General features: G+C 37.9%; 1 protein-coding gene and 1 pseudogene across 1 annotated transcript; both read right to left on the bottom strand.

Annotated features, from left to right (window-relative positions):
* Nucleotides 1-282: 282 nt before the first annotated feature.
* Nucleotides 283-3,005, bottom strand: LOC145786683 (cytochrome P450 4V2-like). Its single transcript, XM_082598396.1, has 2 exons — nt 2,330-3,005; nt 283-1,529 (listed from the first exon to the last, which is right to left on the bottom strand). The coding sequence occupies exons 1-2, from the start codon at nt 2,968-2,970 to the stop codon at nt 671-673; spliced, it is 1,500 nt and encodes a 499-aa protein (XP_082454522.1). The 5' UTR covers nt 2,971-3,005; the 3' UTR covers nt 283-670.
* A 15,557-nt stretch (nt 3,006-18,562) lies between these two features.
* Nucleotides 18,563-19,821, bottom strand: LOC145786925 (zinc finger BED domain-containing protein 5-like; annotated as a pseudogene).
* Nucleotides 19,822-22,929: the final 3,108 nt, after the last annotated feature.

Raw genomic sequence — 22,929 nt, 5'->3', positions numbered from 1 at the left:
TATCGTTATCGTTCGATTTTTTTAAGCAGCTATCCATTGATTTGATTAATTCCACTTTTTTCAATATTTAGCCACTCGCTTGCAGTTCTCAAGCTTAAATTTTGTGTCTTCAATAACTATATAGTCTTTCCTCAGCAGAGGTAGAGTTATGTCATGAACCAATGTGAAAAATAAGTTACGCATTCAGCTGTGATACGAATAAGGAGACGTTCATTTCATCTGCCGTCAACTGTAACGAAGTCCCACTACTAGGGCTTGGTCTATTTACGCAGAATCTACAAGTCAAGTCAATTTATTTTGTTTTAAAAGCGCCATATATTAACAAACAAGCAGAGTAAATGTAATTGTCAAACCAATGCATTGTACAACTGTTGGTTAGATTATGGCGCAATCAGGATGGTATTGGTAGCGAAAGACCATGTGAGCAGTCATAGTCAGCCACCACTCCATCACAGTAAATCTAACTAACTACACCGCTCAGTTAGAAATAATGTTTTGAACAGTCATACCAGTTTTAACAACTTTTAAATACCGGTAAACGTCTGAAAAGTACCACTGTATAATATGCAATACTTTGTGTAAAACTGGAATACCCTATGCGACCCAGAAAGTTCGTTACGTGACTCCTTTTGGGGTCGCGACCCTAATTTGGAAAACCCTAGGTTACAGATCACTTTTTACTAAAAGTAATATTCAGTGGAACTGTTGAACGAAGTATGAGATCGCCAGTCATCTTTAAATCTTTAGGATCGTCATGAGAAGTTATTGTGAATTGTCGTAGAATTTGTGAGATGATCACTTTTGCTTCCAACATTGCAAAGCGCTGACCGATGCAATTTCTTGGTCCTGCAGAAAATGGTAAATAAGCAAATGGGTGGCGCCCGACTGAGTTTTCTTTGGAGAATCTCTCGGGGTTAAAAGTTTCTGGATCTTTCCAAACGTCAGGATGATGGTGAAGATTGTAGGCAGGCAACATTAACATCGAATCTTTCGGTACTACATAGCCGTCAATGTCACAATCTTCAGATGTTACTCTCCCATAAAAAGGAACCGAAGGATAAACTCGTAAAGACTCTTTTATAACTTGCTCAAGATATTGAAGCTTTTTTAATTCTTCCATACTGGCTGAACATTTCACATCTTTTCCAAAAACTTCCTCTACTTCCTCACACAAGCGCTTCTGGACATCTGGATGTCTACCGATTAAATAAACAGTCCATGTCATAGCAGCTGCTGTCGTATCGTGTCCTTCAAACATAAATGTGTCTACTTCTTCTTGAATGTCACTCTGAGACAAGGTTTGTCCATCTTCAGTTGTAGCATGAATAAGCATATCGAGAAACGCCATTCTTTTCGAAACTTTTTGGGATTCTTTAACATTTTTCATCCTTTGTTCAATAACACTTCTGGTAAAGCCATGAAGTACGCTTAACGCTTCATCATGTTCAGCTCCAACTTTCATCTGTTTGAACCCGTAATCCCACCAAAGCATTGGAGTTTTCATTCGTAATAGAACCAAATCAGACATTCTGCAAATACAAGTTAAGTTGAAAATTTAAAATGAATAAAAAAAACTGAAAAAATGTGTTTGAGGTAGGCAGTAGCGTACTACTTTTTGGTATAGCGATAGCAGTAGCAACGATACATTTTTGTTAGAGTAGCAACTGCAGTAACGACGCAGTTTTTTCCCAATGCAGCGGCAGCGGAGAGGCGCTACATTTACTTCAGTCGCATTTCCGTTACCCCATACTTTCCAAGTTAAAATTAAAACAAACGAAACGGTTTTAGAAATTTTTGATGGAAATGCTGGAGAATAAGAATAAAATTTCACCTCGCACTTTATTTTCGAAACGACGTTAAACTGACAGTGCAAACACATGTGGCATTGAAAGGTAATAGGCTACTATTTCTTTTTAAGGTCATTTTGACTTCACAAAGTACTTGAATAAAGCTTTTCAGTGTCAGTATAAGACAAAAGTGCTCAACTGCTGCTAACTGACAAATAACCCAAATGTTTTTTCGTTGCCTCCATGGTGTAGTTTCAACATGATTAAAGATACTTTTTCTATTTGTTGTTTGTATTAAAAAACAACGACGTTAGTTTTAAGGCATATAACTACCTATAGCCTAGGCCGCTATGGTTTTTAAGGTTATTTGTTTAGACTTTATTACAAATGTCGTACGGCAATTTTCATATTAACTTAGGTAGTTTTTCAAGTTCAGCAGTCAAAACAGAGCGTGGCTAAATGTTTTCTTTAGATTTTTACACAGTAAATTTATATGCTATGCACCCCGCACCCACAGTAAGCTATAAACAATTAAACTTTACCTGTAAAGTGCAGTCACATAGGGCGAGTCAGGATTAGATTGTGCCAAGACAGACTGTCCCATTGCTGCTTCACAAATGATGTCCAAGGCACACAAAGTTATTGATTTTGCAACATCGATAGTTTTTCCAGATGCATGTTGTTCAACCATAATATCGATCATTAGTTTTGACTGTTTGTTCATGACATCAAGATAGTCCTGAAGAATGTTAAAGTGAAAAGTCGGAGTGATCAAGTTTCTTCTCTGTTTCCATTTTTCTCCCGAAGAAGTTAAAAGACCAGTTTTTAACCACGGATGAAGGAATACGTAGAGATAAGATTTCGACATGTGTTTGGAACTTCTAAGAATAGTTTCAAAGCTGTCAGGGTGAGCCATCACAATCAGCGGAGAAGTTCCAAGCCAAAGAACTCCAACCTTTTTTCTTGTTTTATTAATAAACTTGGTTACAATTCTGTTAACGACGGTAAAAAAGTCTTTTCCAAACAAAAGGTAGCTGTGGCCTATTAATGGATAAGCAGTTTCCACCATGGAAGGAAGTTTGGAGATCATTTGTCTGTACTTTACGAAATCGTAAATGTTTTTTCTCCATGCCATTAAAACCATCACCAATATCGTTGAAAGGATTATTGCAAACAAGTCCATTTTCAAATTTCTTATTTTTTGACAAATTTTAAACAATTTTGTCAAACCTGGCATTGTAATGAGAAAAACAAAATACATATTATGCCAAAAAATTTTAACATTTTTTTTATCAAAGATAGAAGCTAGATGAATTTTCTGCGCAGATTGTGATTTTGCCCTCGCCTTTTCTTCAGCACGTTAAGTTTTGAAAGTATTTATACTTAAATATTTCACGTTTTTAATCAAAAAAAAAAAAACGTTTCTAAATTGCAACTGGAAACAACAATGCATTGTAAAATCGGCATAGTGCAGCTTGAGGTTAAAATTGTCACTAAGGTCAAATTGCGTCGCATTTGCGTCGCTATAGGTCAAATTTAAACAACAAAATTTAAATATCTCAAAATCTTGGTTTGCTTGAAAAATAAAGGACAATTCTTCAAGAATTACCTAATGGTATTTCCGTTTAAAATTTGCTGTTCACCAGTGGAATTAATCGATCGAGCTTTTTAATACGAATTAGGCTACATTTGTTCTAGTGTATAGCAGTCTAACAAACTACTCACATTCAAACAAAACAGGTTATGCATTTGGTGCTCATGTTGTTCAGTGGTGAAATGGAGCCGAAACGATCCGGAACGTTATTCCAGTAGATTTAGTGCCGAATTAACGTACCCGTAAGACGTTTAATGCTAACGTGTCATATCCTATAAAGCCTATTTAGTATTTGAAACCTCATTTTAAAATCTGACAAAACACAGGAAATTAAACCAGCATCACCTTCGCACTTAAAATTGACCTCCCCACTCGGCTGCAACTAATGCTGAGATAAAGCGGAACAAGATTGGAAAATCTTGGTACAGTTCGGTAAGAAAGAAATAATGCCGTGCATAATCCCAACTGGCTCAATTGTAGCTAAATCTGATTTCAAGAAAAACTCATCGTTTTTTTTTTTCTGTAAACGTCTGCCGGTACTTGATACATCGGAGAAACTCCACACTGTCAAGCTTTAGCTACGTCTGGCTTTATCGATGATCTTGTGCTCAATCTTGATTGGTAGGCTAATTATCTTTGAATCGATCGTCTGAAACAGGCCTGGACAACACGTTTTTGGTAAGGGGCCGTATTGGAAACGTAACGCTTGCTGTAGGCTGGAGTCTAACTTTCGCATGCTGTGGTTTGCAAAGCAGCTGCTCAGACTAAACACATGTTCTAATATTTGCTTTGAGCAAACCAGAGTCTTTTTTGGGGTAGCAATTCTCCCCCTCACTGAAAGGATTAACCTCTTCACTAAACTTTTGCCCCCTCACTTTTTAGTAACTTTTTTCACCTCAAGTTAAGTTATATCAGTAACATTTGCTGAAAGTTTGCAAAGTGAACTACACATCAGAGAAGTCAGAAAAGAGTTGGGGGGTCTGGGGAGCACCTCCCAGTTGCTACCACAATCACAGATAATAGTGCACCTACAGTTGGAAACTGTGAGAGAGAGGCCCTGTAGCAAACGATTAGTTAAAATTTAACTAAAGAACAATCGGTTATCTAAGCTACGGCAAACAACAGTTTAAGTTTATGTTTAAACACTCTGACCTAAAGAAAAGCTGACACCTGCCAAAGTTGATTACAAACCGGAATGAGGTGACTGGGTTAGCATTTTGCAATTGATCACGATTAACCTAACCTACATGTTTATCTAGTGAATACGATTGAAATTAATAAAAGTTTCTGACATGCTAAACTATTCAGTATCGGCGTCACTCTGCAATTACAATCACAAATACTAAAATGGATATTGATAAAATTGACAAATACTAAAATAGAAATCACAATTATAAACACAAACACGACTACGACAGAAACAATGCTACTACATAGGCCTAAGAGACACAAAAAGTGGTGCATTTTTGCCCGAACTGAAAGGGTCACCTAGCTAGCCTCTCAATTTTGCACAAAAATTTTACGTATTTTTTTATTATCTTTGCTGGTAGGCTCCAAAACGACCTTTGAAAAATTCAAAATTTTACCAACTAGTCAATAACTCGTAAACTCAAAGAGTAAAGTCAATATCATGATCACTTGTGTCTGAGTTGTGCAAATGTGGCGAATGCTGGATCGTTATGAGCCACAAGCGGCTAGACTGGGCTATATTTGCAGAATATAACTGCGTTAATGTGATGCCCTTGTGGGCTGAGTGGGCACTAGGAGTTATGGATAATGCCAAAGCAATTAGTAACCCTAGATAGTTTTAATAAACAAAATGTTTCCTTGTTTTGGTGATGAAAATACGGTAACATTGGCAAGCATCATAATTATGTTGAACACTCGGATCTGCTGCTTCTCACAGATGCTAAGGAGATGTAAATTTTTGGTTAGATTTACCAAACTGTTGCCTGAAATCAAGGTTCTCCCGAAAATTCAAATCGTGCAGATTATCATGCCAAGGTAGAGGACGGCTGGTTGCTTTTAAATTTATCTTTCCATACTGGCGAGCTCAATGCATTGAATGTGAACTGCAGTGTAAGGATAAAGATGTGGCCAAAATGACAAATCAACCCGTTAAAAAGCATGCTTGTAGTTTCCAAGCAGGTTGCAATGTAGCTGCTGGCTACTGCAATCTCCTTTCAATGCAAGCAGAGCTAGAAACGCCAAAGCGTAGGTGTGACACAGAATGACAGTGCACATTTATGTGGTGCAAGTTCAAAGCATTTCATCGGAGTTTAAAAGCCATTTTGATGACTTTGCATCTATTGAGATTGTAGTCAGCTATATTTATTATTCGTTTTAGTCGGCTGCATAGCCGAGTGGTGAGAGCGCTGAAACGGCAATCGAAAGGGCGCCGGTTCGACACCGCTTAAGAGCATGCGGCTGTGTCTTTGGCAGGACACTTAAAGGCATGCCTGAAGGTGGACACGAAGATTGGCTTCCTTGCCTTCCCGTCCACTTAATCTAAATCTTCAACCACCAGGTGTAAGCCTGGATTCGACAAACATCATTCGTTTTGTAGAAGTATTGATGACGCTGACATTGCGGCTAAAGTAAACACTTTTCGACTTGAAATGTTTGAGATTCTGACTTTGCAAAATGGCAATGAGGCAGAGGTGGATCCAATAAGTAGCTTTAGTGGGGTGCGGGGGATTTCAACAAAACATATTGATGTCACTGCCTGGATACGACAAAAACAGAAGCTGTTTATAAATAAAAGTTTAACATAAAGCCACATCTACAATCGCATTTGGCTATATCCTCATCACTGCTAACTGAACATTGATTTCAAAGTGCTACAAATCATACAAATCCGCTTTTATTTGCTTGGCAGATTGATGGACTTATCTTTATTGCCGTTTCGGGTCAGTGAACGCTTTTTGCTAATGAGATACTGCAAAGTAGCCTAAAACTTGGCTGAGGCTGATTAAAACCTGCTGTAAGTTTTCAAAACAAATTTCTATAGTCTAGAAAATAAACCTCCTAACTGAACTTTAAGCTAACGCATGAAAGTAAGCTAATGTGCTTGTTTACTGAAGTGATATTAATAGTTATCGGTAGGCTATATTAGGCTACATTGTTTACTTTAACAGGACTTACTGATTGAACACTAAATTGGCGGTGCACTTTAACTTTGCACTAGTTTGAAAATCACACACGAGTGCAAACGATGGGAGCCTTTTTCTAGGGGTACGAACAGAGCCGGATTAAGGGTACTGTAGGCCTAAGGCTGTTTACTAGAGAAGAGCCTAATTTTCAAACCAAGCTAAAAAAATGTAATAAGAATACATACATAAAAAATTATTTACTGCAAAATAGCATAAACACAACAGAAAAATGGCTCATGATGGCGCGTAGCTAATTGGTTTTGGAAACAAACACAATTTTTGTGTCAAATTTGAAGCAGATGGAAAAGATTTTTGAAAGAAAGAAGTGGATAGTAGGTATCTATGGTAATACTCTACCAACTGACACCCTAAACCAGGGGTTTTCAATCTTTTTCCGACCGCGACCTCCTCAGAGCAATCAATATAATCTCGCCACCCTCCATAAAAGTATTCAACAAAAGCATATTTAATGAAAAATTTAACCAAATTTGATTCATGCTGACATCCATTTATGTTTAGTTTTGCTGTTCCAACGTAAATTTCCGAAACGAAAAACGATTTTTGCGATGTTATTACCTATGGCTTTTATTACATTTCCTCCGATTGTTAGTTCCTTTTTCTATCAATATTAGCTAGATAATAGGAGAAAAAAATAATGAGAATAATCTACATTTTCGTATTTTCACCGGTTGAATTTATTACAACATTTTATGAATTTATTTAAATCAATTTCAGTGCGATGGTTGGTGCTGCATATTTTTAACTATTAAGTTTGTCAATGTGTGCACCTGTTGCTGAAAGAACTTTCAAACAAAATAGCCGACACTAATTTTTTTCAATGCCATTGAAAAAAATGCTGAGAAATCTATATTTTGCATAGAATTCTACATGATTTTGCTTTTTTACCATAGCGTGGTTACTGGTTAACTTTAGTATGCACAAAGCAACGTAAGTTACAAGAACTTGGTGAAAAAAATTGAATGCTTGTCTATAATTAAAGCCTTTTGCAACGTCTGAAAACTTAAACGATATAACCTCAAGTAGAGGAATGGTCGATTGCGAAAAAAACACAGTTTTTAATCTTTTCTTGTAAAAAAGAATTGAAAAGAATACACTGGAATTTCAAGCGCCTCGCGACTCTCCGAAAAACAGCTCGTGACCTCCAGGTTGAAAACCCCTACTCTAAACTCAATTTCGGTATAAGTGGCGCCTACGTGGTTTCGGAAATGGGCTCTTCATATTATGTATTGACTCAACTCGGTCATTCGTTTTTACGCAAAAACTGTACTGTACTGGTACTACATCTGTAGCCTATTAGCCTACTATCAGCCTTACAAAAATTTAACCTTAAAAAAATTGAGAGCCGAATTTTTCTAGAGCCTAAGGCTGTAGCCTTATTGGCCTAATGATTAATTCGGCCCTGGGTACGAAGATCCTTGTGCTACAGAGCAGCTTTTCAAACAGATTTCAAAGTACAGTTTTATTTTGGATTTGTAGATGATATTATGCCATTACCGTTTTTGCTTTGAAAAAACAATTATCCACAAATAATTGTTGTTATTTAGTAGGCTAATAAGAAGCCTCATTGTCTCATAACAAAGTGTTTTTTACTTGCTGCTGAAAATGAAAATGGAAACCTTGCTAATTTTCCTTGTCTTGATCAAATTGCAAATAATTTTTTGCTGCAAAATGTCAAAAATGAAATTATTTCCCATGATGCTGCCGCAGTGGCGGATTTAGGGCAATATTTTAGGGGGCGCCAAAGAAGTATGGAACAACCTCGCCGCAAATGGCTTGGGAAATTTTTTTGCGTTTTTATCAATAAAATTGCCTATCTAGGTCAGGTAGACTACCAGTCATTCCCACATCACAAATCAACACCACAAGTGACAATCAGTTGTAAAGTTGAGGCAATGCCATAATGCCGCTCGTGGCAATTAAAAGCAATAACGAACGTGAAATGATAATTTAGGTATTTTCCACTAAAACTTTAGGCTATACAACAGTGATTGCTCCAAGTGAATGAAAAGGGGTAACTACCAAAATTCATTTCAATAAATCATCAACCTAGAGTGCCTGAAGCTCACTGGTGCATAGCCCAAAAAAATGCATTATAAAAAAACATTCAAACGGTGAGGCCAAGGTGTACTTAGTACAAGTGAGTGGTACTCAGTTAAGATATTGCGAATAAAAAAATAATTCAAATACGAACAAAGCGCTTGCAGCAATAAGAGTCTAGTATTTCTTATTTCGTAGAATAAGCGAAATCGGGCCTATGCCCTATCAGCAAAACAAATATTGTGAACTGACAATGATGCAATTGAGCAAAAGAACAATACGACTAAACTACTCATGCTGATAATGTTGCAAAAACGTCTCAATACGTAATTTTAATTTGTAACAACGTATAAAAATGACATTAGATTTCCTCAAACAAGTAATTCGATCACAAACATGTTTTGAATAAAATACGTACTAAATTTAGCAGAGATGTGTTCAAGACCAGATCCAGCCTTACTGTCCAAAAGGTTGATGTATGGCATTCCATCCTATCTCTCTTCCTAAACTGCAATAAAATCTGGATTGCTACCATGCATTATATTATTTAAACTTGAGTTAAAAAAGTTTTATTATTAGTTATTAGTATTTTATTTAATGTCCATTGTCTCTTGTACCGTTATTAGCGGTTAGTAGGCCTACTTGCCGAGACTAAACATCACGCATTGTTGTACGTTAGTAAAATGGAAATTTACAAGTTAAAGTATAGCATAAAAAGGAAATTTGCATGCTGACATAAAAAAAATAAATTGGAATTTTAGGGGGCTCCGCGTCGCCCCGGCGCCATAGGTAAATCCGCTCCTGGATGCTGGTTGATTCTTTCGGTTGTTACGTTTTTGCTGGTGAATTGAATTATTTTCAGCATTGGATTATAAATACATTCCTTTTTGATTTAACATTTGAAAGAGAACATCATCGAAATGAAAAGCTGCCAAAAACTGAAACTGCTATTTGAAAAATCAAAGTTAAAAGATTTTTAGTGTTTTGCTATGAATCTTCCCAAGTCTTGCTATGGAAGCCATGACAGTGTTAATTCTCTTCTCAACAACTTATTACTGTGAAGGTGGCTTTTCGACCATGATGTATATCAAGAATAAGTACAGAAATCGACTGCAACTGCGGAAGATGGTGTACGTGTTGCCTTGAGTAAAATCGAACTATCGTTTGAGCGAATTTTATGAATGAAGAGGCAACAAATATTTCACAGAGAAGTGGCAAACAAAATAACTGACATTTAATTTGTTTTGGTAATTTTTGCATTTGTGTGTGAAATATTGGTTTAACGTTTAATTGAGCTATAAAAGCAATTTAATTTAGCAATATATGCCTAAAAAATTCAATCACAATTTTTTGGGGGTACGAAAAATGCTCTGACCTGACAAAGGGGTACAAACAGCAAAAAAGGTTGGGAATAGAGATGTAAATGCAAAAAAAAAACGAACCAAAACGTGTTTTAAACTTGGGCCAAAAAAACACGCGTTTTTTGTTTTTTTTCATATTTGTCTTGAAAAGTTGCAAATTTTTTACAATTTGCAGCTTAGTTTCATTATAGTGCTCTTGAAAAACATTAAAGTAGTAAAAATGGTTTTATGGTTGTGCTGAAATTCCTAAGTGTTTGTGCTTGGCAGCCAGTAGCGGCGCCACGGGGTGAACTGGGGTGGACATCTCCACCCCACTCCTATTTAGGGGCAATTTTGTAATTCGTCGAGATCCGATAAGAAAGCTTGGGGGGTGTATGCAAGGGGTTAGGGGGCCTAGTGATTGCGTCATAAATTAATTTCAACTTCTTACGTATGAATTACTTTTGCAACATTGACATTACGAAGAAATGAAGAATCTTCATTGCTATCGCTCTGTTGTATTGATTGATTGTAGTCTAATTTTACCATTTTGAGGTGATGGCTTTCATCACAGCTGAGACACAAGCTTTGTAAGACCTAATAGGCAAAGGTTTTGATGGGACTAGCACCAACATGTCAGGCAAGGATGAAGGTGCACAGCAACACCTAGCTGCAGGTGCTAAACTGTCGGTATATTTTCATTGTTTTGCACACCGATTAAATCTTGTGCTTGAGCACAGTATTGAAAACGTAGCGACAGTCAAAACAATTTTTGAAACAATTGATAACATCTAGCCCACCACTTTATGGACTGTTCTCCCAAGAGACATTTTTTGTATAAAGAGCATTTGAAAAAGGGGGGAATCACGTCTGGAAAAATTGCATTGCACTCGTTATCTGATAGGCCACTAGATGGTCTGCACGTTTAAAAGATGTGGATGTTGTTATTAATGTATGTGGCCTATATCCAGCACTACTGTCAATGTTCCAACAAACGTCAAACAAAGGTAATGGTGTAGCTACTGGTTTGTTGTTCCGCATCAAGCAAACTGATTTTTTTACTGCTAGTCTTATTCCTCATAAATGCTTTTCGTTAAGTGAACAGGCTTCAGATTATTTAAAAAGTGAAGAAATAGATCTCACCACTGAGGTTGCTGCTATCAACGACTTGACAAGAGCATTTGACTCACTGCGTTCAGAGGAAAATTTTAACAAATTGGTTTTCAACTCATCGCTGTTTGCAGATAGAAATCAAATTACTACTGAAACCACCACGCCGACTAAGTGATGCCGCTACCCACCAAGCTATTTCTAAGATGGTCAGATATAATGATAGGTTGCAACAGTCTTCCGTGGAGTGCATTGGCTATATCCAAAGGGGGGTGAGGGAGGTGATCACCCCCCACTCAATGGAGTAAAGTTGAAATGACTATGAGGAATTTAGCCTACTGTAAAAAAATCACCCCCTCTCGAATTCTAAAAGTGGATAGAGCCCCTGGTGGAGTGAATCTGAATCCATTAGAGAAAAGCTAAGAAGAGATTTTTCTTTAAGCTTTACAGAATGCTAAATGAACTTAAAAAGCGTTACTCGGATCAAGCATGTGAATTAATGTCAAATGCAGCTGGATTTTATTTCACCTACACGTCTCCATCAAATTTTCCTAAAGTTGAATATTTAGTCAAATTCTATAATTTCGATGAAAATCGGGTTGAGCAGCAATAGGATCTTCTTTTTTTGAGTTCAGCTAATTGTCACAAGTGGAAACTAGAATTTGAAAAGAAAAGCACCAAAGTGAATTGACCAAGACCGCGTGGTTGTGTTTGCCTTCATTTTTGAAATTGTGTGGACAAAACGATCTTAAATCACTTGTACAGCGATTTGTTTCAAATTATTGCTACTTTGCCCATGACTGTGGCACCTTGTGAACGTATCAACAGCAAAGTTAAGACAATAAACTATTATGTGCGACCTGCCATGTCATCACAAAGACTTGAACATCTGGTGTAGATCAGCAGTGAGCGAGACATTGCCGATAACACTGGTCCTCAAAAATTGGCGAAAGCTTTTAAACTGACCTGCTAGCGCAAAATAAAACTTTAGTGCAGTGATTCTTAACCTATGGCTATGGGTATTATTGGGTAATAGCCAGGTTTTTTGAAATTCTGTTTATGGGGCCACCCAATAAATTTTTATGAGGCCGCCTATCAGTGGCGTAGCAACGCAATATGCCGCCCTTGGATTTTTGCACGAAACGCCGCCCCTACCCGCCACCCCCTGACACCGTAGTAAAAGCTGATTAAAATTCCAACAGAAGAATTAAAGCAGGTTTGTTTAATTTGATTAAAAGTTCAAAATAAAACCACTTCTTACTCAGACAGCTGGATTCTTTGTCTCCTTTAATTACTCTAATCACTGGCTTGAATGGCCCTTCTTTATTCTGAAACCTTTCGGGCCCTAGTTTGATCATCTCAACTCTCATGATATGAATTAATGTTTCTGGCCAAGTAGCCACATCGTTATGAGAATGATACATGACATCTGTTTTATCTTTATCTGACAGTGTTTGATTTACAGGCTGACTTCTTTCAATGATCACTTTGTTATTGTTTAGCTCGAGGTAGCCTATAGACACGTCTTCTTCCGTCTCAACTTGAGGTAGATATTGACTGTGCTAATCTCTTCTGTTTTTTTATCAGAGGCAATTTTTCGGAGCTTCAAAATGACTCCTTCATTCTTTTTAGTTCCTCTTCTCTAGCTTTCTTTTTCTTTCTAAAAAAATCTTCACTTTCTTTTACTCTCGTCATAGGCAAAAATTAACTTAAAAAAATTGCAACTTAAATCTTGTTCTGGAATCTGCAGCACATTAGTTAAAAACAATAACTATAATTGCAAATTTGCTGAGTTAAGCTAAGTGATCTATTTCAGACCTAAAACTTTAAACCTTTCATAAACCTAACCTATCTTCACACATGAAGATGGAGGAGTCCCGTCTATCTACCACAGACAGATGGTAAAGGTGGCAGTTGACTCGATGACCTCACGGTCCATTCCTGTCTCCTCCCGAAAGTGAAATAAACGTAAAACTAATCTGAACTTAACTACCAAAGCTAAATTGACTGAACAATGCTATAGCTTACAAGTTGCAACGGACATTCTATCATTACTTCAACAGCATGAGTATCGTTAAACCGTCACAAATAGGCCTACCACATGGTGAGGCACAATCTAAAAAGTTGCAAATTAGTTTATAGGCATAACTTGTTTAATTTTTGGCTTCACTTAGATCAGTGTTAACTTAGGTCGTTTAAGTCTGAGTCTACACGAGAATAAGTTAACGTGACTGTCTTTGTTCGTATAAACTTTGAAATGTTATCACATTTTGCCGCCCTCTAGCAACCTGCCGCCCCTGGATTTATCCACAAGATCCAATGGGTAGTTACGCCACTGCCGCCTATCATTGCAGCAGCTCCATGACATAAAATAACGACAAGCTTGCTAACATCAAGATCGTAGTCGGCAGTTCTATGGACCGCAGAGGAAATGTATGGGAGCGTTTGGCCCCATTCTATTCTTTTGTTCATAATTTAGAGTGCGCTCAATGGAAAACGAGCTTTTGCCCCCTTTCAATTTCCTTTGTTTATTTTTCAATAAATTTCACAACCGACTAACCGAGCTGCAGTGAGTCACATCGCAATCGGCAATCTTAGTGACCATACTTTACGGTAGTATATTACCTAGAAATATTTTTGTCCACCCCACTCATTTTTGGCTGGCGCCGCCCCTGTTGGCAGCAGCATATGCTTTTTGCATAGCCTTATAGCCTACGTTGTTTCGCTTTCTTCTTCATTCTCAGGCATGTTTGTGTCAGTAGACCTGACTAACATTGAATTAATGCAATTTGAGACATGACATAATGTAGATGAGTTAATTTCCTTTTCCTTTTATGGAAGTTAGCCTTGAATGTTAGTAGCCTATGCCGGGACTGGTTATTCTTGTACACACTTAATGGGTTGACGAAATTTTGGAAAAAACAAGATAGCAGTATTCAGAACACACATTAGCCTACCTTGTTTGTGGTAATTTACTAATGCAAGCTATTGCCAATAGCTTGTTTAAACATGTTTTTTTTAACTGATAGCTTAACAACTATATGCTTCATAAATGTTGAAACAGAAGTATTCTTTTCGTGTGTTGTAACTTGTAAGGTCTGAGACACTTTGTCATTGATGCTTCTTGCAGATCATTTGTGACATAATGCAAGAGATCTTATCACTGATATTTTTAGCTGTCAAAAGTGAATGCATTTGTCAGAAAAGGTTTAGGTTAATGTTCCTTTTAAATGCCCACCAGGCCACCACCCATGTTGACTATTGCTAGTAACTACCAACCCTGAATGAAGAAATTTTCGCGTTAAAGTGGAGTTTTTCAGCACTGCTCAGTGTTCACAAAGTGAATAAATGCTTCATAACACTTTTCCTGACAAGTAGCCTATAAAGTTTTACCCATATTCCGCAATGCAGGATAAAAATACAAAACAAACATCAAAGATGAAAACTTATTTTATTTGGATAGGCTACTAGGCCTACTACTTTTTGAGATCAAAAGAAATTGACCTTTTGTCGTTACGCACCAATAAAACCATGATGCGCAACTTTAAAAAAAAAATTTTTTATTGGGTAGAGGAAAGATTGACGAAAAGTTTGGCAAAAACAGAAAAGTGCTAAAGTCTCAAAATCAATCAATCCTGCAAACTAGTTCAAAACTTCAAATTGGATGGATTAAGTGCAACCATACTTTTTTTAAACATGTCTATGACAGCACAATGGTGTGATTAAGGGAAACCAAACATGACTATGACATCATAAAGGACTATTGAACCTCTTCAGGGAAAATAAAACAACATCAAAATGTTTCCATCTTTCACTACATTTAAATGTAATTTGGGCTAAAAGTTGGGACTTTAGCACTACACTGCTTTTGCCAAACTTTTCATCAATCTTTCCTCTACCCAATTAAAAAATTTTTTTTAAAGCTGCGCATCATGGTTTTATCGGCGCGTAACGACAAGAGGTTAATTTCTTTTTATCTCAAAAAATAGTAGCCAAAACTTGTTTTAATGTTCATAAACAGATAACCCACCCAGAAAACATGGGGGTAGAGCTAAAGATTATCCAAATATGTTGAGCGGTTCTTGAGATATAGCCGTTTTTCTATTGCTCCTTATCTATGAAGCCACCTAGTGGCTAAAGTTATTTCACTTATAACTCGAAAACCGCTTGTGTGGTTTTCATCAAGTTTGCACCAAATGCACATCAACTGGAACAACCTCTGGACGTTGTACTGGAAAAGGTGTGGTGTGCTGATCAAAAGTGCCTTTGTGAAGCAGAGAAACAGGACTCTGACCACCTGGTCCTAACATGCCCATTAACCAAAATCCCAGGTGGCTTCGGAACTGTACACGAGTGGAGTGTGGTAAGTTACTGCATTTAACAACTGGCTGGACCAAATTACAGACAATACTTGAGATGTGCCAGCCATAGGACACTGCTACTACTATTTGAGACGATGAGAAATCTTTATGGCTCTTGTGTTGAGACTTGAGATCTACAAAATTGCAATGAAACAATATACCAGACATATACCTGATCAGTGGCGGATTCAGAACGTAATTTATGGGTGGGCCTAGGAAATATCTTGGTGGGCTTTCACCTATAATGCCACGGCGGCCCAGCACACAAAAACTTTGTGTTACCCAGGGCCCGATTCATAGGCGTAGCCAGGGGGGGCGAAAGGGGCCATGCCCCCCCCCCCAAATTTTCAAAGTTTGGATCCGAAGTTGAACACTTTGTTGAAAATATAATAAAATTAGTAGAAATTTATAACGTTTTCCAAGACATCTGGCTATTAACACCCCCAAGGACTTGTTTTAGACACACAGAAAGACACCAATAAATTTTGCAAATCGTAAATCGCGCAAAATTTACTCGATTTACGTTTCTTTTAACTAATTTGTGGAAGCAATTTCAGAATGGCTTACTCTGTTGGGTTTTTGTGTAGCTGAGTTTTGGTGTTCTCTAATTTTAGACACAGATTTTGCCCGTTCGTGTGTAAGAGCTACCTTTAAAAAGTTAATAGCTGTTTATCTGGTAATAAATTTCATACAAATATTACCCTAAAAGTGTTTCCAGAAAGCGCTATAATCCATCATTTGAGTGTAATTTTGCAAAAATTTTCCGGGGGAGCATGCCCCCGGACCCCCCTAGAATACGCGTGCCTTCGGCACGCTCTAACCCCAACAGTTTTATTGCTCCCCTTGCTCAAGCCACCAAGATACGCCACTGCACACCAGGTGGCGATGTCTTGACTTAAATCAAACACTTTATCGTTCTCTACAACTCATCAAATATTTGGCCCCCCCCCCAAAAATTTTTCCTGGCTACGCCACTGGCCCGATTAACCATGAGGCACACGAGGCACAGGCCTCAGACTCCCTGCTTTTGGGGCCCCCAATTTTTGGTGTTAAATGTACACTGTACACAATATTTCTGTTAGGCCTATTTCACTTTTAATGTAGAATTTCATGCTAGCATACACTGAGATGCCCACCGAGGCATAATATTATATGGATGCAACCTATTTCGTCTCCTGAACACTTCGTCCCCCGATTTTGTACCCTGAAAGATCGAGAGAGAAAAATAGAAAAGCCGAAGTCGCTGATTGCAGTTTCCGCAAACATTTTAACACTGTCATTAGCCTATGTTGTGTTTGTTACCAATGCAACTACAGCTAGAGAATTCCAATGCAATTGCGCCCCACTGTCTTGCTTCTTTCCTGTTACGGTAGGCCACGTCACAATGAGCAAAAGTCATTCATAGGGGCCAGTGGCGTAGCCAGAAAATAATTTAGGGGGGGGGGGGAGGCAAATATTTGATGAATTGAAGAGAACGATAAAGTGTTTGATTTAAGACATCGCCACGTGATGTGCAGAGGCGTATCCTGGTGGGTTAAGCAAGGGGAGCAATAAAGCTGGATAAAGCTGGTGGATTAGAGCGTGCCAAAGGCACGCGTATTCTATAGGGGTTTGAGGGCATGCTCCCCCGAAATTTTTTTTGCAAAATTACACTCAAATAATGGATTATAACGCTTTCTGGAGACACTTTCAGGGTAATATTTGTATGAAATTTATTAGCAGATAAACAGCTATTAACTTATTAAAGGTAGCTGTTACACACGAACGGGCAAAAACTGCGACTAAAGATAGAGAACACAAAAATTTCAGCTACACAAAAACCCAACAGAGTAAGCGATTCTGAAATTGCTTTGACAGATTAGTTAAAAGAAGCGTAAATTGCGTAAAGTTTGCGCGATTTACGATTTGCAAAATTTATTGGTGTCTTTCTGTGTGTCTAAAACAAGTCCTGGGGGGTGTTAATAGCCAGATGTCTTGGAAAACGATATAAATTTATTATAGCCTACAAATTATATTATATTTTCAACAAAGGGTTCAACTTCGGAATCCTAACTTTAAAAATTTGGGGGAGGCATGGCCCCTTTCGCCCCCCCTGGCTACGCCTATGATAGGAGCTGTCATGCAATACGGCACACGATTCACATTTTTATTGAAACAACGCATTTTCGAATAGCAAAAGAAGGAAAACATGGTTAGAGCAATCCAAACAACAATAATAAAATTGTAGTCTAGCATTGAGAGGAGGAAAGTGAAGTTCGGTTAATTTTGAAATGTTTGCGGCAAGTCTGACCAGCAACTTTGTCTTTTTGAAATGTTTGCGAAAACTCCTATCAGCGACTTGTAGGCCTAGGTGCTGATCGTTAACAATAAAAAAAGCTCAAAGAGTAAGGCTATCAGTCCACATTAGCAAATTGCACTGCAATCAACTCTTATAATTAGAGTTAATAATTAATTTAAGTAGATCTAGGCTAGTGGTAATAATAGGCTATAACTGCAGTCTAGCATTGAGAGGTGAAATGTTTGCGACAACTCCGACCAGCGACTTCCGCTGTTTGAAATGTTTGCGGAAACTCCGATCAACGACTTCGGCTTTGTTCTATTTTTTTCTCGGTCTTTTCAAGGTACGAAGTGTTCAGGGTACGAAATAGGTTGCACCGGTGCACCCATATTATATCATTATTAATGCTTGCATGGTCTTGGGCACATTTGCTACATGGAAAGTTACTTGGTATGCTAGGCTTCGGTTGATCACTGCTGCTCTGCATTGAAAGCGATTGCCAATAGGGGCCCCTAAACTTAGCTGTGCCTCGGGCCCCGTGAGCCTTAATCAGGGAGAGAGAGAGAGATGATTGTTTATTTGCCTTTCTAATACGAGTCGAGAAAAAGAAACACAATTACATACAAATCAAAATATAGCAATAGAAAGGTCTGGCAGCACCGAACAACCTTGCGGTTAACCAGTCAAGGTGCTGCCTGAAATCAGGCCCTGGTGTTACCGAATATCTCTTACAAATGCTGTGAAATAGTGATGCCGCAGACAATTCAGTGCCACTTGGTTGTTCTAGTAGCCTACAGTGTTTCTCAAACTTTTTCCAATCGCGTACCGCTCATTTGTTTTTTAATACACTGCGTAGCCTACCACCTGTCTGATATTTATTAGTTACCTTATTACTACACCATAACACCAATGAATAGCAAGAAAATACAATTTAATGCGATGGGTGCAACTGATTCCTTTGCACAAGCATGTCTATCCGGGGTAAAACCTTACTCACAGCACATCGGAAATCATGTCCAGGCGCAGTTAGACGATTTCGGCTCTTAGACTTAATAGCCATCAAGGCCGAGAACCCTTGTTCACACTCCCATGTAGAAGGGAAAACGAGTAACTGAGGAACAGCATTTCGGGCCAATGTTGGGTAAGTGGAACCCATGATTAGCCAGAAATCTATAGGAGAGCATTCCTTCTGCTTTGCTTTTGCTGTCTCGTCAACTTGAATACCAATTATCTCTTCTTGTTCTCCCGTTCCTACGGGTAGAAAAGCTGGATCGATGCAGAATGGATTGACAGCGTTGGTCACAACGGTAAACCATAATCTCTTCGTGGGAAAAATGTAACATAAGATTCCCGCATCCGTTCGTCTATATGTAATGACTGAAAGAAACGCTTTTTTGAAAACGTCTAATCAAAATTGTATTTCTGTAAAATTAGCCACCTGGCTGTCGAAATTGGGATGCAACACCGTACACCACTAAAAACTTGTCACTACGATACAAACTACTTAGATAAAGACGGAATTTTCGTCCAGCTGGCAAGTAGCCTACTAAGCAAACAGTTAAATATGCGACCAACTTTCAAGCAACCATTTTACGAATGACTAGAATACATTGCTATATCTCAAACTCACGTACGCAGTTACTGTGACGTCATAGTGAAACATTGTGAAGCAATTTTCAACAGGTGTGATACAAATCTTACGAACGATGGTGCAATCTTGGCTCATTTTTTTAGGAAAAATTCCATGACGTAATACGCTAAGATTCAGTAGACCTGAACGGTTTTATATGACGTTTGATTTGGTGAACCATTGTCGGGAACACGTAGGTGCAACTTACTGAATCTGGGAAATATTGCATTAATTCCGTTCTGAGCAGCTTAAGGTGATCACCAATTTTTTGAGATAATTTATGACTTGGGTCCACTGGAAGAATGGTAAGAAGTTTGAACATTTCGTACTGTTTGCTCTCTATGTTTTTAGTCCAGATATCTAGTTTGCGAATGAATGCTTCCAGCTTTTTAATACAAACAGTGATATTGTTGTTCGATCCTTGGAACGAAAGATTCACAAAGTTAAGAGCCTGGAAAATATCCGACAAGTAGGCCAGCCGTGAGATAAAACTCAACGTTCTCCAAATCATCTTTAAAGTCGTGGGTTTTCTCTTTGAAAAATGTCAGTAATTTGTATGCGGCAAATTGTATAGAGTAGACTAAATACAACAAAAAACCGCCGAACTCTTTGTGTACCACTTAAAAAGCTCTCGCGTACCACAGTTTGGGAACCACTGTTCTAGTATTAAACATTAATATGCTTTTTTTCATGAATGTGATTTTGGATGGGCCCACTGTCAATCTGGGTGGGCCTGTACCAATGAGGCCCACCAGGTAGATCCGCCCCTGAGTCTGATTTGAGATAAGTTATACGAGTTATGAGACTGTTTGTTTGTTGAAAGAGACGCTATTGCAATGAGTTTACCCTAATTGCTGCATATTGTGACATTTAATGTCAAAATAGGTAAAAAAACAAAAATACGAATAAAAAACAAAAAAAAAACGTTTTTTTACATCTCTAGTTGGGAACCCCTGCATTACGTCACATTATACATTGCAACTCAGTGAATTGATGAATTAATCGAATTTTTCATGACTTTGCTGCTCAAGGGATAGAATGACACTTTGATCTTGATCGTTTTATTGCATTGTCTTTGTTTTACGTTGATAAGAGCGCAGTATCGTTCCATTTGCCAACAAATACTGTTGGACAAACTAAACTTTTTAGCAAAACTGGAGATTGGATAAGAACTAGGCTACAATTAGATTATTAGAGCAATCAAGTTTTTACCGAATTAGATTAGAATTACCGATATTGCGCTCTAATTTATAGAATTAAACAACTAGAATTATCTAGTTGTCCAAGTCTGGTAGAGGGGTTGAACCACTAACGCAGGGCCGGTTACCGAGATTGAGGAAGTGAAGTTTCCTATAGTTGTTGAAGTATTGTTATCTGGGAATAATTCCATACATTAAAAAAAACTGAACACCAGGTGACGCTGAATGGAGGGCAGTCATTAAATGCGTTGCTCAAGCGCACAACTCAAGAGCCGAACCAGTGCCCATTGATCTTGAGTTAGGCTTTTCACCACTGAGCTGACGGGACAGCCAGTGTTCTCAACCTTGTAGTTTTCCCGCAAACTTAAGCTTATTTTCTTTTACAATACTTTGGGAATAAAAAATTGTAATGTTAAGGCATGGTGGAGACAAAGTTTACCTTGATGGCGAGAGCTGCAGTTCTTTTATTTGTGTAGATTACGTTACAGGAGTTCATATACGCAAAATTAGGCTGGTGAGTGGTGAAATTTTTTTATTTATTTATGTCTTTGCACAAAACCACCATTTTCTGTTGACCTGCGTGTACAGTATTTGGCTTTTTTTCACATTCACTTACCGGTACTTGTTTTTACAAAATAACCTGGCAACGCTGGCCTACCATGTTTTAAAGGAAAAACCTAGAACATCACACAACTAAGGCGAAAGAGAAAATTGAATTGAGTCCTGTCTTTGTCATGAGTTACCGTACCAAGGGGGGTGGGGGGGACTTATATACCAGTCCCAGGTATACAAATCCCCCCACCCCCATAGTAACTCATGACAAAGACAGGACTCAATTCAATTTTCTCTTTCGCCTTAGTTGTGTGATGTTCTAGGCGTTATCGTTTTCAAAAATTTCTTCTTCATTGACATTTTGAGTAAATTTCACTTCAAAATTCATGAATAAGATAAGATGATTCTTTCGTTAATCTCAATGTAATGAAACTTGGATAAAATTTCTAGCTTCAATATTGATTTTAAAGTTTCAATTGTTGGCTACCGTAGTTTCTTTGTTTGTATAGCCTATGGTACCTCTTACGGCAACTACGGTACCGTTATCAAACGACTGTATATTATTACGGCATTGGCAAGCTTTATGCTGAAGTAATCTACTTGCATACAAGATGGAAGCAAATGGGCTTAATTTGAGGATGTCTGGACGAAAAGTAAGTGAAGATTGTAAGGCTGACGCTATTTTTTTACCTTAACCTACGGTACCGTAGTTCATGTCTAATTGTTGGGAATATTGGAGCTGGTATACAAGTCTCCCCCCCTTGGTACCGTAACTCATGACAAAGACAGGGCTCAACCAAACATATAGGGTGAAACTGCGGTACTTTACCTTTGCTTTACTGTTCACACACTTCAATCCACATGTTTTGGTGAATTCCTCTTTATCATGAGTTGCCAGGGGGAGGGCTATGTTTCTTTTTTCGCTGAGAGTTTTCGGTCATTGTCCGAATGACTTGAAAAATTTCCGTCATTTTTTATTTATTTCGGTCATTTTTTCTGATGAAAATATTTCCTCTCATTGACTACGTATATTTTTTCGGACATTTTGACCAAATCGACTATATTTTTTTCGGACATTTTGACCGAATTGACTATATATATTTTTTCGGACATTTTGCTAAAAAATCAGTCAATGACCAATTAATGACCGAAAAAAAAACCCAGGGGGGGACTTGTATACCAGCTCCGGGATATTATAGAACTGTTTTTTATTGCTTTTGAATATATAGGATTGTTTCTGTTAGACAAATAAAGACTTTATTTTGAAACCCTAGAACTTAGTAACTTTTAATAAATGTGTTGGCTTCATTTTCCATGTATAGGCTACTATTAGCCATACCCTCTAAAGGTTAGGCTACGGTATGTGCCCCTTGTCGATTGAACATAAACCTTGCTCTTCTCCTTAGTTGGTTCTGCAACGTTAAAGAACACCTAATAAAGCTATAGGGTCCATGGGATGCAACCTATTATGTCGCCTGGACATTTTGTCCCCCGATTTCGTTCCCTAAAAAGGTCGAAAAAAAATAGAACAAAACCGATGACGATGATCAGAGTTTCCGCAAACATTTAAAAATTTTCCCCTTGAATTCATCATTGAATTTTTGTGGGCCACCACAAAATACGTGTGACTAATCTTAATTCCATAACCTTATCCCGATAGTGAGGTTCGGTTTATCAACTAAAATTATTTTAATATATTTAGCGTGGTCATGTGTTTCGGTAACTCCGATCAGCGACTTTGGCGCTTCTGTATTTTTTCTCTCGATCTTTTCAAAGGAAAAATTTTGGAATGTTTGCGGCAACTCCAATCAGCGACTTTGACACTTCTATATTTTTTTTTCTTGATCTTTTTAGGGGATGGAGTAGGT

This window comes from Aplidium turbinatum, chromosome 17, assembly GCF_918807975.1.
Source record: "Aplidium turbinatum chromosome 17, kaAplTurb1.1, whole genome shotgun sequence".
In the NCBI taxonomy this organism is placed as follows: Eukaryota; Metazoa; Chordata; class Ascidiacea; order Aplousobranchia; family Polyclinidae; genus Aplidium; species Aplidium turbinatum.
This window is presented reverse-complemented; position numbering and strand designations above follow the sequence as displayed.

What these genes read in the sequence shown, in the direction of transcription:
- LOC145786683 (XM_082598396.1), bottom strand. Translation starts at nt 2,970, where the DNA reads ATGGACTTGTTTGCAATAATCCTTTCAACGATATTGGTGATGGTTTTA. An exon ending in TATGTGACTGCACTTTACAG is followed by an intron (nt 1,530 to 2,329) that starts GTAAAGTTTAAT and finishes TTGTATTTGCAG; the next exon opens with AATGTCTGATTTGGTTCTAT.